The sequence below is a fragment of the Silurus aristotelis genome (assembly GCF_946808225.1).
Source record: "Silurus aristotelis genome assembly, chromosome: 19".
NCBI classification, from domain to species: Eukaryota; Metazoa; Chordata; class Actinopteri; order Siluriformes; family Siluridae; genus Silurus; species Silurus aristotelis.
The window spans coordinates 2,491,455-2,505,851 of NC_139592.1; the positions used below are offsets into that span (position 1 = coordinate 2,491,455).

General features: G+C 39.5%; 1 protein-coding gene across 2 annotated transcripts in view; it reads left to right on the forward strand.

Annotated features, from left to right (window-relative positions):
- LOC310714857 (cadherin-4-like) overlaps nt 1–14,397 on the forward strand; it is a 346,409-nt gene that overhangs the window by 149,206 nt on the left and 182,806 nt on the right. The window contains exon 3 of one of the 2 annotated variants that reach the window (XM_083520863.1): nt 12,660–12,683. The exons of the other annotated variant lie outside the window; for it this stretch is intronic. Within the exon in view, the coding sequence (XP_083376989.1) occupies nt 12,660–12,683 (24 nt within the window). The remainder of the gene's footprint in view (nt 1–12,659; nt 12,684–14,397) is intronic. 2 annotated transcript variants of the gene reach the window in all.

Sequence of the window (14,397 nt, forward strand, 5' to 3'; positions counted from 1 at the left end):
TGGAAATGTCATCTGTCCAAATACTTTTGTCCAAATCGCATAAATACATTTTGAATGAGTAGAACTGGTGTATTAGTGGTCCACTGATCACTCAAACCCAAACTACACCCATCACCTCTGGGACTCTGTTGATTGATACGATTTTCTGAACCAGAGAATAATACTGTATTATCAATATTTTTTTAGATTTTCTCAATGATGAATCGCATCGTGTGAACACATCGTGTGTCTTTAGTATCTCGGAACAGCGATTAAAAAATTACGAAATCAAATTCTATGAATGCCACATGCAGCACATCCCTTAATCAGTTCGAGGAAAAACCACATCTGGCTGAAAATGACAATTTGTCCAAATACTTTTTTTTAATGATGTTGTTGACGCGAAATAATCGAAATACTGTATACAATATTTTGTATTAAGTAATAAAAATAATCAAAAATAAATAAAAATTGTATTCACTTAAAAGAATTTGTTCACCCGAGTCCATGCGTATCATGTTATTTTTTCGACTCCGAGCAAATTTCACACAGGTTTTTTTCGTATCTGCAAAAGTTTGCAAAGTGGGAAGCAACTGTTTATGTATTCATTGCACTGCCTCACTTTACATTCCCTGCACAAACTGTATAGTTAATATTCTTTATTATTTTTTTTTTATTTTTTATATTGTTTTTCATATTTTTTACCATCAGTACACCATGACAACTACAGGGTATTTATGCTCAGTCACACCATGAAGTTATGGGAAAGAGTAGTGGAAGCCAGGCTGAGAGAAGAGGTGACCATCTGTGAGCAACAGTATGGTTTGATGCCGAGGAAGAGCACCACAGACGAATTATTTGCTTTGAGAATGTTCATGGAGAAGTATAGAAAAGGACAGAAGGAATTGCATTGTGTGTTTGTGGATTTATAGAAAGCGTACGACAGGGTGGAGAGAGGAGTTGTGGTATTGTATGAGGAAGTCTGGTGTGTCAGTATGTGAGGGTGGTGCAGGACATGTATGAGGACATTGTGACAGCAGTGAAGTTTGCAGTAGGAATGACAGACTGGTTAAAGGTGGAGGTTGGACTGCATCAAGGATCGGCTCTGAGTCTTTTCCTGTTTGCAGTGACGATGGACAGGTTGAAGGATGAGGTCAGACAGGAGTATCAATGGACTGATGTTTGCGGATGATATAGTGATTTGTGGTGAGAGTAGTGAGCAGGTTGAGAAGATCCTGGAGAGGTGGAGGTACACGCTGGAGAGAAGGGGAATGAAAGTCAGTAGGAGTAAGACAGAGTACATGTGTGTGAATAAGAGGGAGGGCAGTGGAGGGGTGCGGTTGCAGGGAGAAAAGGTGGAGAAGGTGGAGGAGTTCAGGTACCTGGGGTCAACAGTGCAGAGTAATGGAGAGTGTGTTAGAGAAGTGAAGAAAAGAGTGCAGGCAGGGTGGAGTGGGTGGAGAAGAGTAATAACAGGAGTGATTTGTGATAGAAGAGTATCTGTGAGAGTGAAAGGGAAAGTTTATAGGACTGTGGTGAGACCTGAGATGTTGTATAGATTAGAGACAGTGGCATTGAGTAAAAGACAGGAGGTGGAGCTGGAGGTAGCAAAGCTGAAGATGTTGAGATGTTCGTTGGGAGTGACGACGATGGCCAGGATTAGAAATGAGTTTATAAGAGCGACAGCGCATGTAGGAGGTTTTGGAGACAAGGTGAGGAAGGTGAGATTGAGATGGTTTGAACATGTGCAGAGGAGGGACATGGGGTATATCAGTAGGAAAATGCTGAGGATAGACCACCAGGAAGGAGGAAAAGAGGAAGACCAAGGAGGAGGGTCATGGATGTGATGAGAAAGACATGCAGGTAGTTGGTTTGAAAGAGGCAGATGTAGAGGACAGGGGGGTGTGGAGACGGATGATCCGCTGTGGCGACCCCTAATGGGAGAAGCCCGAAAGAATAAGAAGAAGATTACACCTTGAAAAATTTCTCGTACATGCACCCCACGATAATTGCCACTAAAAAAGATGTGAATATGATCTTTAATATGTTTATTTGATTTAATTTTATAAGGGAATTGGAATATTTTGGGAAATAAGGGATTATTTTACATTTCTGTCAGGATTGGGAAAGTGTGTATTCTTGCCACTAATGACCTTGTGAGAGTTTTAATATTTTTAGTATGTAAAGGATGGAAGTAAAATTTACTCAGTTCAAGTGGAAGCTGATACACAGAAACTACATATAAACACACACACACACACACACACACACACACACACACACACACACACACACACACACACACACACACTCAGGAAGCCGTTGATCCGTTTCCTCTGTCCAACAGACCTGTTTGTAATAGTCTCCCATCGCTAATCTGCGGCCCGCTCACACTGAGCTTCTGAGCCTGTGGCCTTATAAACAGCCGCAGTGGGAATAATTTTAATTAAAGCAAACAGATTGTTTTCGATTTTACACTCATGAAGCGAGGAGCACCGCGAGAGCAACGGGGTTTATAGAGACAAATGTAATGGCATTAACACCAGGAGACACATCAGGACTGTGTGTGTGTGTGTGTGTGTGTGTGTGTGTGTGTGTGTGTGTGTGTGTGTGTGTGTGTGTGTCTGTGTCTGTGTCTGTGCATGTGTTGGTTGGGGAGGTGGGTGGTTGTTAGTTTGAGGAGGTGGGTAAATGATCATGTTTTTATATCCTGCTAAAATTTACCAGGACTGTGTGTGTTGGAGAGGGGTGTATGTGTGTGTGGGTGGGGTTTATTTTTTTGTGTGTGTGTGTGTGTGTGGGTGTGGGTGTGTGTGTGTGTGCGTGCAGGGGTGGGGGGGTGGGGGTGGTATGCATGTCTTCATATCCTACTAGACACCAAATATCCCTAAAAGGAAAGAAAGATCTGACAAAAAAAAAGCAGTTTTATGGGGACACGACAAATGGTAACCAGAATGTTCTGACAGTTTTGACCTTGTGGTCCCCATGAGGATTTCTTTTAAACAAAATCCCACAGTGTGCAAATGTTATGTTTAAGGTTACACTGAGATTGAATAATAATGATCTAGTAGGAATGACAATTGTCCTCGTAAACACTCGGTCCTCACAACTTTTCCATAGCTTTAATTAAAAAGACAAAATGAAAAAAAAAAAACCCTACTGAATATTTATTTTGTGTTGCTAAGATTTGATTTAGGCATGGCTTTAATAGATATTGTAATTGAGGTAGGTGTGTGTGTGTGTGTGTATGTGTGTGTGTGTGTGTGTGTGTGTGTGTGTGTGTGTGTGTGTGTCTTTAAAACTGCACCAATTGTCCTTTTGCTCATGCTACTAATCCCAATGGCTTCAACCCCGACGGAAAGTGAGTTCACAGCCACAGCAGGATGTGTGAATCCCTCTCTACATGTGTGTGAAACTTTCTCTCCATGAACCACTTGGGTGAAATAATCAGTGTCTGAGATTGCATACTTATTAGCCATTTCATAGGAGTTTCAACACTACCTAATTTTTTTTTATGATGGATTGAGTTTTAAAAAACCTCTCATGCGCACAACGTTACAACTCCTATTACTACAATTCTACAGATTTGTCTAGTAGTAAAATTCTACAGATTCATTCTAGATTTGGTAACATTTTAAATGTCAGGACAAAGATTTCGAATTTGGCAACAGAAACTATCCCAGTACTTACGTTATAGCTACAAACAGTCTGTATTTTTGTTGTTTTGAACACAACAGACAAAAGACAAAAGACAACAAAGTATAAACTCGTCTGTCCTGAAGATTTTAAAATGTAACTTCATCTCTGACACCGGAGACTCCTTTCATAGATAGTAATTTAGAATCTTCTCCTAGAAAACATCACAAATTCAACCTAATTACTGAATCTGTATATAGAGAGTCATGACAAAAATTATATTATGGGAAAAGGTCATTCAGTGGGCAAGACACCAGGCTTTTGATTGAAATAACATAAGTTCAAATCCCAAAACCACCACTTCTTAAGCAGGCAGCCAATGCTCTGGATAAAGTCTGCCAAGTTTTGTAAATGTAATCTAATTTTGTAATATATACACATTACAATGTTGTTATCAGATCGAAGCCTGCCATTCATTCTAATTCCCAATCAATAGTTAAATATGGCTGCCAAAGGCTACTTTATGGCTCCCACACAAAGAACTACTGTCAGTCACCAAGTTACGTATTAAACACTACGGTATCAGGTTGGGACTGTATAATCGCAATTTTTTTTTGACCTGCTCCAAGGTCATGGCTACAACCTAGTCTTGTATTATTTGTTGTTTGTTATGGTTCTTGCCTTCAAGCCTTGTTTACATTTGGGATTTTTTCAATTGGATCAATTTAATAAAGAAGTTTTGCCTGCAGTTGCATTCATTCACTTCCTCATAGTATGAAAGAAAAGAAAAAGAAAGAAAGGTACTTTATATTTGTATTATGTACTTCACAGAACTGTGAAATTTTTTTCATTGCATGATACAAAAGCCCTGGAGCACAGATGATTAAGGGCCTTGCTCAAGGGCCACAAGAGTGGCAGCTTTGCAATACTGGGACTTAAAACCCCACCCTGCCGATCAGTAACCCAAAGCTTTAACCACTGAGCTACCACTGGCCCATGGAGTTTTAATGGTATATAAAGACCACGAGAAGCATATAAATGCTATAGGTCAGATATCGAAATGACGAGCTTATAAAGCTGTGGTATAAGAGTATATATATATATATATAAAAACAGGAAAAGCATTTATAGGTCAGCTATCAAAATGACAATTTCTTTTTTATTTTGATCCCATTCTACGGTAACCCAGTACGGTTATGCAGCCGCACGTCGCCGGTCCTCGTGTGCTATTATGTGAAGAAACCCAACCAGGCGTTTTGGCCTGAAATCGTTCCCGTCCCAGCGTGTGCTCTCAGCGAGGGAGCTAGCGTGAAACTCTATGGATCAGCAAGCTGAAGAAAATACCATCTGTCATTTTCATAATAAATCATTCAGTTTATAAAAAAAAAAAAAATGAAAGTGTAAATTAAGTAATGCTTCTTCCAGCTGTGCTTTTAGCATGTCCAGGGTTACGCTTTGAAAAAAGCTTTAAGTGTTATGAGCTGTTTTTGTTGTAGGAATTTTTAATAAATTGGATAAAACAGTTGCGAAAGTATCACAAGTGTGATTTATGAGTATAATCCATATTAATGTTTTTAAATGCTGTTATTGGAAGTTGTTAAAGTAAAAGCGCCTAAACGTTGGCAGCTGCGTTTCTGTTTCGAGCACAGTTAGCCTGGTCGAGTATTTCTTTTTTTTAGTTAAGGGCTTTGCAACAAATCTTCAATCCGATATTTTTTGCGGTCGAGTGACTGCAATTAGATATGCGTCCTGGATTGTACACACTTGATCGATTTACATTTATTGCATTGGGCAAACACACTTAGATTGGAACTTGGATTTATCTCATTCATACATCTGAGAATTTTCCTTTTTGCTCAGGGTCCCAGAAGTGACAGCATGGTGCGGCCGGGATTTGAACTCACAACCTTCCGATTCCAAAGGCTAATGCCTTAACCACTAAGCTACCACCGAATAAGTACTTTTATACCACAAAGCAGTAGTTACCTGATGGTTAAAGGTTCTGCATTCGAAGATAAATGTTCCGGTCTGAAATCCACTCTACTGTAATGTACATTTAACAAATAGATTCAACAATCTGAGAAAATATCCTTGGGGAATTCTTGGTCAGAAATACTTTACAGAAACATAAACATGGAGTAAACAAAGCTTTAACAAGTGCACATAGGAATCACATAAATCAGCCAAGCATGTTTCTCTGTAAAAGGATCAGATTGTTATATAAACAACTAGTTAAAATGTTTCTTATTTAGCATTTATTTTCTCTTTTTGTTTGCCCAAGTTTTCAGGAACAGATGGCATTTCTGCAGCTCTGTACTTCGGCCCAGTTAGCACCTCGCCGTTCAGTGTAACAGCTCACATCCAGGAAAAAAATAATTAAATGTTGCAGCATTTTGTTCACTTCCTTCACTGGAGCCAGTTGAATCACTTTCTCGTCGCAAACAAATGACGATTAGTTGGCAGCCAGACACAAGGTTCAATGGTGTTACACAGTGCAAATGTAAAAAAGGTTACATTTCTCTTTTTTTTCTCTTTCATGCAACCCTTCAATGTTTTTTTTTAGGGTTTCCCAATAAGGAAAGGTTCCAAGTTCCAACCTTATAGGTATAACAGCTAAAAATGTAACACTTAACCATCTGAAGAACCTTTGAGGAACAGCATATGTCCTGGAAGTATGTTCAGCACTCACAAGTTTGGCAGAATCCAGTCGCACTGAACTGAACACTGGAGGAAATTTCTTCTGCAGTGCTGTGATTTTTACCTCCACTGACTGTCAGAATATTAACCACTAAAGTCTGATTTCTTTCAATGTTTCTTCCTCATGTCATCTCTACGAGGTTTGTCCTCACCACTCTCGCCTGTGGATTGCTCATTAGAGATCGAGCTCAAGACCCTACTTTCTATAAAGACTCCCTGTGACAGTGTTCAAAAATGGTGCACTAATTAAATAGATTTGCCTTGAGAAAGTCAGCGGCTTTGTGTGCAATGGCTCGATGTAATTATTGTGAAAAGTGCTGGTTGGGGTAGTATCATTGACACAGAAATGTGGGTCATCAGGGAGGAGATCTTGGTCAAATATCGTATTTTGAAGGAAAGCCGTAGGCATTTAGATGAGCAAGACTGAAGAACAGACGCTTTTTCAAGTTCTCCAAAATTCATACTATCCACTGCACAGATTGAAATGCAGGCAGACACAGGTAGTGCAGGTACTGGAGCTTAATCCGTCTGGGTCTTTTTTTCTCCTAGAATTGCCATTTTTATCCTTAATTCACTTAATTTACATGAATTAATTCCACATTTAGTCCTCATTCCACCATTATTATTAACCTCCACTCTTCTGGGAAGATGTTAAACTAGATTTTGTGGAGATTCATTCAGCAACAAGGGTAGTAAAGTCAGGTAGTGATGTAGCTGAGAAGCTGAGGAGGCTTGAGGTGCAGTCAGCTATCATATTCATCTCAAAGGTGTTCAAAAGGTTTGGAGTTCTGGAGCAGAAGATCTACCACTTCAACCTCTTGTAAAGCATATCTTCATGGTGCTTGGTCTTTTTTTGGTGCACAGGAGAATTCTAATGTGTGCCTCCAACTTTGTGGAAACAGCCCAGAGCAATCAGGTTTAAAATGTGCAGGACAAAGAAAGGTCTTGTAGCTTAAAATAAGAGGACACTGGCTGCTTGTGTGGAACTATGCAGTGTGTTACTATTCCTTATTCATGTGGTTGAAATTAGTCATTTCTTTCTATTTTTGAAAATGTAACAGATTTTTTATATATATAAATTATATATATACAAAAATGTGAGTGGGCAGGATTGGCTAAACTTCTTGCAGGTGCAGTAGAAGAGACTGAACATTCTGTGGGAGCGGGTGGGATTTGTCAAATTTTCTGAAAATGTAGGTTGGATTTATTAAAATTTTTAAGGGGTCTGGGGGGAATTGGTCAAGAACATCTGTGAAAGTGGGTGGGATTGGTCAAAGCTTTGGTCGGAAGACATGGGATTGATCAAATCATCTATAGGAGGGAGATGGAATTTGTGAAAGCTTCTGAAGGAGGAGTCAGGAAAGGGGAACAAACCGTTTTCGTCTAAAAACGATCCAAGTCCAACTTACATTTTTTAATTTAAGTTGCATTAACAAAATGTAAGAGACTTCGACCCGAGTCATTTTGTTTACTTTGTGGGTATTTGTAACGTTACTGCACTAAAAATCGTTATCGAAAACCTTTGTTTACACAGTCCAGACTGTGCCGCAAAAACTGCGTTTTTAAATGTATCAACTTTGGAGAGTGTTTTCAAAAAGCTACTTTTTTACTTGACGCTGTAAAAAAAAAAAAAAAAGCGTTTTCAATCAAAAATGTAGTCTGGACAAGGCTTTAGAAGAATCTACACAGTATACAATCCCAATTCCCAAAAAGTTGGGACACTGTAAATAATGCAATGATTTGCAAATATCATAAATCTCACATAAATCCATAAATCCAATCTGAGAATATATACCCTTTAAGGGAAAAAAACTAGGAAAGAAAAAAAAAAAACACATCTCAAAAGGTTGTGGGCCATGTTTAGCACTGTGTAGCATCGCATCCCATTGCATCGCATGTCTGTTTACATCTGGGAACTGAGATGTTGTTGAGATTTTGGGAGAGGAATTCTTTCTTATATGTCTATTATACTTGATTCTTGCTGCTCAACAGTTTTGGGTGTCCTTTGTTGTGTTTTTCATTTCCTAATGGTCTAGACTGCAGGCCAGTTCAGCACACAGACTCTTCTACTACAAATGCATGCTGTTGCAATAGATGCAGTATGCAGAAGTAACTGTTTTGTAAATTGGGTTGTAGGTAAGTACAATAAAAGACTACACTCCCATTATCTTGGCTTGATCTCGTCCAGGCTAATTTCATCCAAAAGTAGCATTAGCGAGGTTTTGCATAATAACTGCTGACTGTCTTTGACACTCGGCTCGAATTCTCAAAGCCCAAAAACCAAGGAAGTAAGAAATATTGGCTGTAAATAAACAGTCCAACTCGCAAACTTCTTGCAAAGAATCATGGGAATTCTTTTCAAGGTCTCATCATATGATATGACAAGCTCGATCTCAGGGAAAAAATAAAAACTCTTGCTCTAATGCTGTCACAACTTTGAGTCGAAATGAATTTGGTTGAAGGGAGAAAAAACTAAATCTTCCCTTCATGCTGCGTATCTCCATCATCAGCTGCTGAGAGAACGTGTAATTACCATTTCCCCCTCGCTCTTCCACTCATTCGCTCCTTTTCCCATCATATTTGGCCATCATGCGCATAATGATGATAAAAACACACATTCGCACTGTGCTCGAAATAGACCAGGCTCCTCTCCTGCGGTGAGAATACACACTCGCACCCTCGCACTTGGCTCGGAGAGTCGGAGAGAATTATCCAGAGCTGTTTTCATTCCAATATTTTACTTTTAAGCCACTTTATTTACTTCTAGTCCATTTTTCCTCCATTTTTTTAAATGCTATTCTTTTTCACATAATAGTCCTGGCTTATATTTCATTACAGCTGCAGTTAAATCCAATCCATATATCACTTCCACTCTCACTCTCTCTCTCTCTCTCTCTCTCTCTCTCTCTCTCTTTCTCTCTCTCACTCACTCACTCACACACACACACACACACACACACACACACACACACACACACACACACACACACACACACACACACACATTTACTTATTCCTCTGATGCTGAAAACTAAGGAAAACTGGCACTGGAACATTGGAACTGTCTGTGAGTGAGTGATTTTGTGTGTGTGTGTGTGTGTGTGTGTGTGTGTGTGTGTGTGTGTGTGTGTGTGTGTGTGTGTGTGTGTGTGTGAGACAGAAAGAGAGATCAGACCCCCTGCTGTTGTGTTCTTGCCAGGACACATCTGGCTATGCGCGAGTCGCTTGCTCTGTCATTCAGATTACAGCATGGATGCCTGGAAACACACACACATGCACGCACGCACGCACACACACACCACACCACACACACACACGCGCACACACACACACACACACACACACACACACACACACACACACACACACACACACACACACACACACACACACATTGAATTATTTATCACATTTAAAAGATGCAGATCAAGTAACTGGTTCTCTCTCTCTTTCATTTTCTTTATTTTTCAGTTTCAGTGTGTGCTTTATTTCTATGACAAAACTGGCATATAGACACATACATTCACATACAGTGTATACACACACACACACACACACACACACACACACACACACACACACACACACACACACACACACACACCAAATACAAACATATACATACACACACATCCAAATACACACATTGACATACACACAGACACTATACATACACACACATCCACATACACACATATACATACACATATCCAAAGACACACACTGACATACACACAGACACTATACATACACATACATACACTTACACACACATACTGTACATACACACACATCCAAATACACACATATACATACACACACACATCTAAATACACACATCCAAAGACACACACTGACATACACACAGACACTATACATACACATACATACACTTACACACACATACTGTACATACACACACATCCAAATACACACATATACATACACACACACATCTAAATACACACATCCAAAGACACACATTGACATACACACAGACACTATACATACACATCTATCTATCTATCTATCTATCTATCTATCTATCTATCTATCTATCTATCTATCTATCTATCTATCTATCTATCTATCTATCTATCTATCTATCTATCTATCTATTTTACTCTCTCTCTCTCTCTCTCTCTCTCTCTCTCTCTCACACACACACACACACACACACACACACACACACACACACACACACACACACACATATAAAGTTACGTTATGATATTAGTTGCTCGTCACTCTGTGTGTAATTGAATGTGTATCATGTATCTGTTTATTAGAATTAATAAAGATCATTCAAGACACTTCCACAGTAAACAATGTATCAGTGCATCACTTCATCAGTTCTCTGTGTGGGAGAGAGAGAGAGAGAGAGAGAGAGAGAGAGAGAGAGAGAGAGAGAGAGAGAGAGAGAGAGAGAGAAAAGAGCGATACAGCCATCATTTCTCATTATCTTATAGAATGAAAGAAAGGTATTGTGTTGCTGAAGCCAAACACCATGCATCACTCCATCTTTCCATTTTTTTTCATTCAATTCTTTTTTCTTGATCCTGTTTGTTCTACTTCTGTTCCGTTGTTTCGTTTTTTTACTTTTTTATTTGATTCCATTTGTGGTTTTCGATTTTTCCATTTCTTTTTGTTTACTGCTGTTCCTACTTTTTCTGTTCCCTATTTCGCTTCTTTTTTTTTCCAAAAGTTTCTATTCTTCCTTTTACATTTGCATAATTCTGTTTGTTCCTTCCTGTTTACTCTGTTCTATTCCTCCTATTTCTTTCCTATTCTTTCCTCCTGTATTTGTTCTACGCTATTATGCCAAACATTTGTGGTCACCTGACAATAAGATCGGTTGATGCTTCCTGAACATTCAGTTCCACATTTAGTCCGTGTTTGCTCTCATAATAACCTCCACTCTTCTGAGAAGATGTTCTATTGGATGTTGTGGAGATTCATTCAGCCACAATGGTTTTAGTAAAGTCAGGTAGGTGATGTAGGTGAGGTGAGGAGGCCTGGGGTGCAGTCAGCGTGAAAAAAATTCATCCCGAAGATGTTTAGAAGGGTTTAAAGATCTGTAGCAGGAGATCTTCTAGTGTAATGTATGGAAAGCAGGTCTTTATGGAGTTGGGCTTGTGCACAGGGATCAGGGATCTATCTATCGATCGATATTTATACAACCAGAAACATTTACATACGCCCACTCACACACACACACACACACACACACACAAATCTCTTTATCTCACTCCATGCCGTGTGTGTTAGTGTGGGTGTATTCAATTCTTCAGCGTTGTGGATCTGAAGTCGTCTGGGAGCGCAATACAAGCACGGGCCGAGAAAACACTCGCAGCGAGGTTCGAAAGGTCACCCGGCGCACGCTAACATTTAATCCATTTCACGATCATCTCTTCTGGGTTTAATCTCCGTAATTTCATCGCACTGCAGTCTCTATTTTGGTGAATCTCAACTATGGAATTTTTTTTTTAAGGTTTAAGACGTGATCTGGCAACCGAAACGCAAGTGTTCTCGCAAACCATCTCTCTCTTTCTCTCTACTCTCTCTCTCTCAATCGTTCCAAGTCCTTCATGACTTCTTGTTTTGGGCTTCGAGCCAGCGTAAAAATCGCTCGAGGATGTCCAGGCAACGAGGAGACGGCCGTGTAATATATGATTTTCTCCTATCTGGATGAGTTATTAAATAAGGATGAAGCCAAGGGAGTATACAAACAGTGTCCTTGTAAAAAGGGTTTATAGCAACAATAATCCAGATTTACTGTATTTACTCTCTCTCTCTCTCTCTCTCACACTCTCTATCTCTCGCTCTCTTTTCCCTCACACACTTTACACAGCTCTGTCGTTCCTTGTTTGTGAAAAAGTTTTGGCTCGTGTCAGCAGCGTTCTCACCTTGTCATTAAAAATTATCATTAAGAAACAGATTAATACGACGAAGAGACTTTTTACGTAAAAAAAAAAAACCCTCGAGTCGCATCGCCTGTCGTTTTATTTAGAGGTAAATAACGTTCAGGATTTCAACACGCTTCGGATTCACACTTTCTGACACGTGCTGAAGTGTGAATGCGGGTTTCGATGCATTGGGTTGAAAACTGCGTGACACTTTTTCCCCCCTGAGAAAACTTCCCAAGGGGATTCGAGGGTCCGTAGTGAATCTTTAGGATATTATTAAATGTATTAATAAAAAAATAAACATAAAAAACTGCCCATAAATTAGGAAATAAATCCTCTATATTGTGACATTTACACAACCTGATATGTGCGTTTGTGTGTGTGTTGTTTTGTTTTTCATTTCTCAAAATTTTGTCTCATTTTTGTCTCGTCTTGTTTCAGACACCTTGCTGTCATCAGGAGCAGGTAGGAACAAGCCTATATCTTTATAAAGCTGGGTGAACTACAGGCTCATGTTTGTGTGTGTGTGTGTGTGTGTGTGTGTGTGTGTGTGTGTGTGTGTGTGTGTGTGTGTGTGTGTGTGTGTGTTTGTGTCTGTGTAGCTATGTATACAGCAGACCGCCTGCTGAGCGTGTGTGTGTCATTTCATCCACTATTTCAATGGTGGATTTTTCAAATCATTTCATTTCTTTTGAGAGTAAACGGAGAGAATGGCATTCAGAAGGCGAATCTTCAGGGCTTTTGTGTTTAGTGTCAAGACAACGTCTTTGTAATCATTAGAGAAATTGGACACCAGAACTGGTTTGGGCAGTTGTTGTTTATGAAATCGATCGAGGTCAACTTTTTGCTAGCGGCTCCTCAGACGTTATTGTGTAAATTATCGTGTTCTTAGTATTGAAATTGTCACTTCTAGTATAATTTTTGTTCTATTTTTTATCCATCAAACGAAATGAGGTGAACAAACTGCTTTTATTTCCATTTTATGAAGTATTCTCTGGTGCTGACTGGAGTTTAAAAGGGACCTGGCTTGTGCCTAGTTTGCCACTTAGAACATAAAAAATCCAATACGCTGCATTATTAATACTCCTTATAACACAATAACGATAGTGGAGGAGTAGCGCAGTCGTGTGCGATGATGTTCATGCTAGTTTATTAATCAGAGAACAGGAGTTGTAATAAAATAAATAAGCACATAAGTCACTGGGAGAAACACATGCGACGATCAAAAAACAAGGCTTCCAGACCAGAACAGCTGTTAGACAAAGCTGGGTTTTAGCAATTTCGGCCCCATCAGATGGAAGGAATAAGCACAGATTGAAGGGATTTCTTTGGCTTGGTGAGCATCTGCTAAAAGTATCCACAGTTTCGTGATTGAGTGCAGCAAAGTGGGAGAAGTCGGAGTCCATTATGGAGATCTTTTCCTGGAAAACCACCATTCTTCATATGTCACATGTACAGTACATTACAGTTAATACATTACATCTGCATTACAGCACAGCGAGATTTCCGACAAGAGCACCGAGTCAGCCATGATACAGCGCCCCTGGAGCACAGAGGGTTAAGGGCCTTGCTCAAGGGCCCAAGAATGTCAGCATGGCAATACCAGGGTTTAAAACCTTCCTGTCAGTAACCCAGAGCCTTAATTACTGAGCTTCACTTATCTACATATATTTGCATATTTATCTGTACTTATCAATTGGCACAATTGATAAAAAAAAAAAACAGTACATAAAAAATGATTTCTTAAAGTAATTTGATCTATCTATCTATCTATCTATCTATCTATCTATCTATCTATCTATCTATCTATCTATCTATCTATCTATCTATCTATCTATCTATCTATCTATCTATCTAGCTAGCTAGCTAGCTAGCTAGCTTCTGGTCTGTCTATTTCTGGAGCCCCGAAATTGATTTGTTGCAGTCTTAAACATGCTATGATGCAGCCCACAGAGAAAGAATTGAGAAACGCCAGTGCATTACTGCCAGAAAGAATGAGGGAGCATTGTGTACCAATCTGTTTGGCAGGATTGCATGAAAGGAGGATGAGGCATGATAGAAAAAGGAATTCCTTAAAAGGGAGTGTCTTTGGGGAGCACCGTGTGTTAGCGTGTTGAGAGGAAATCACGAGGATGTTGTTAGCTTGTCGGAAAAGCAGTCCATGGAGGATATTGTGTTG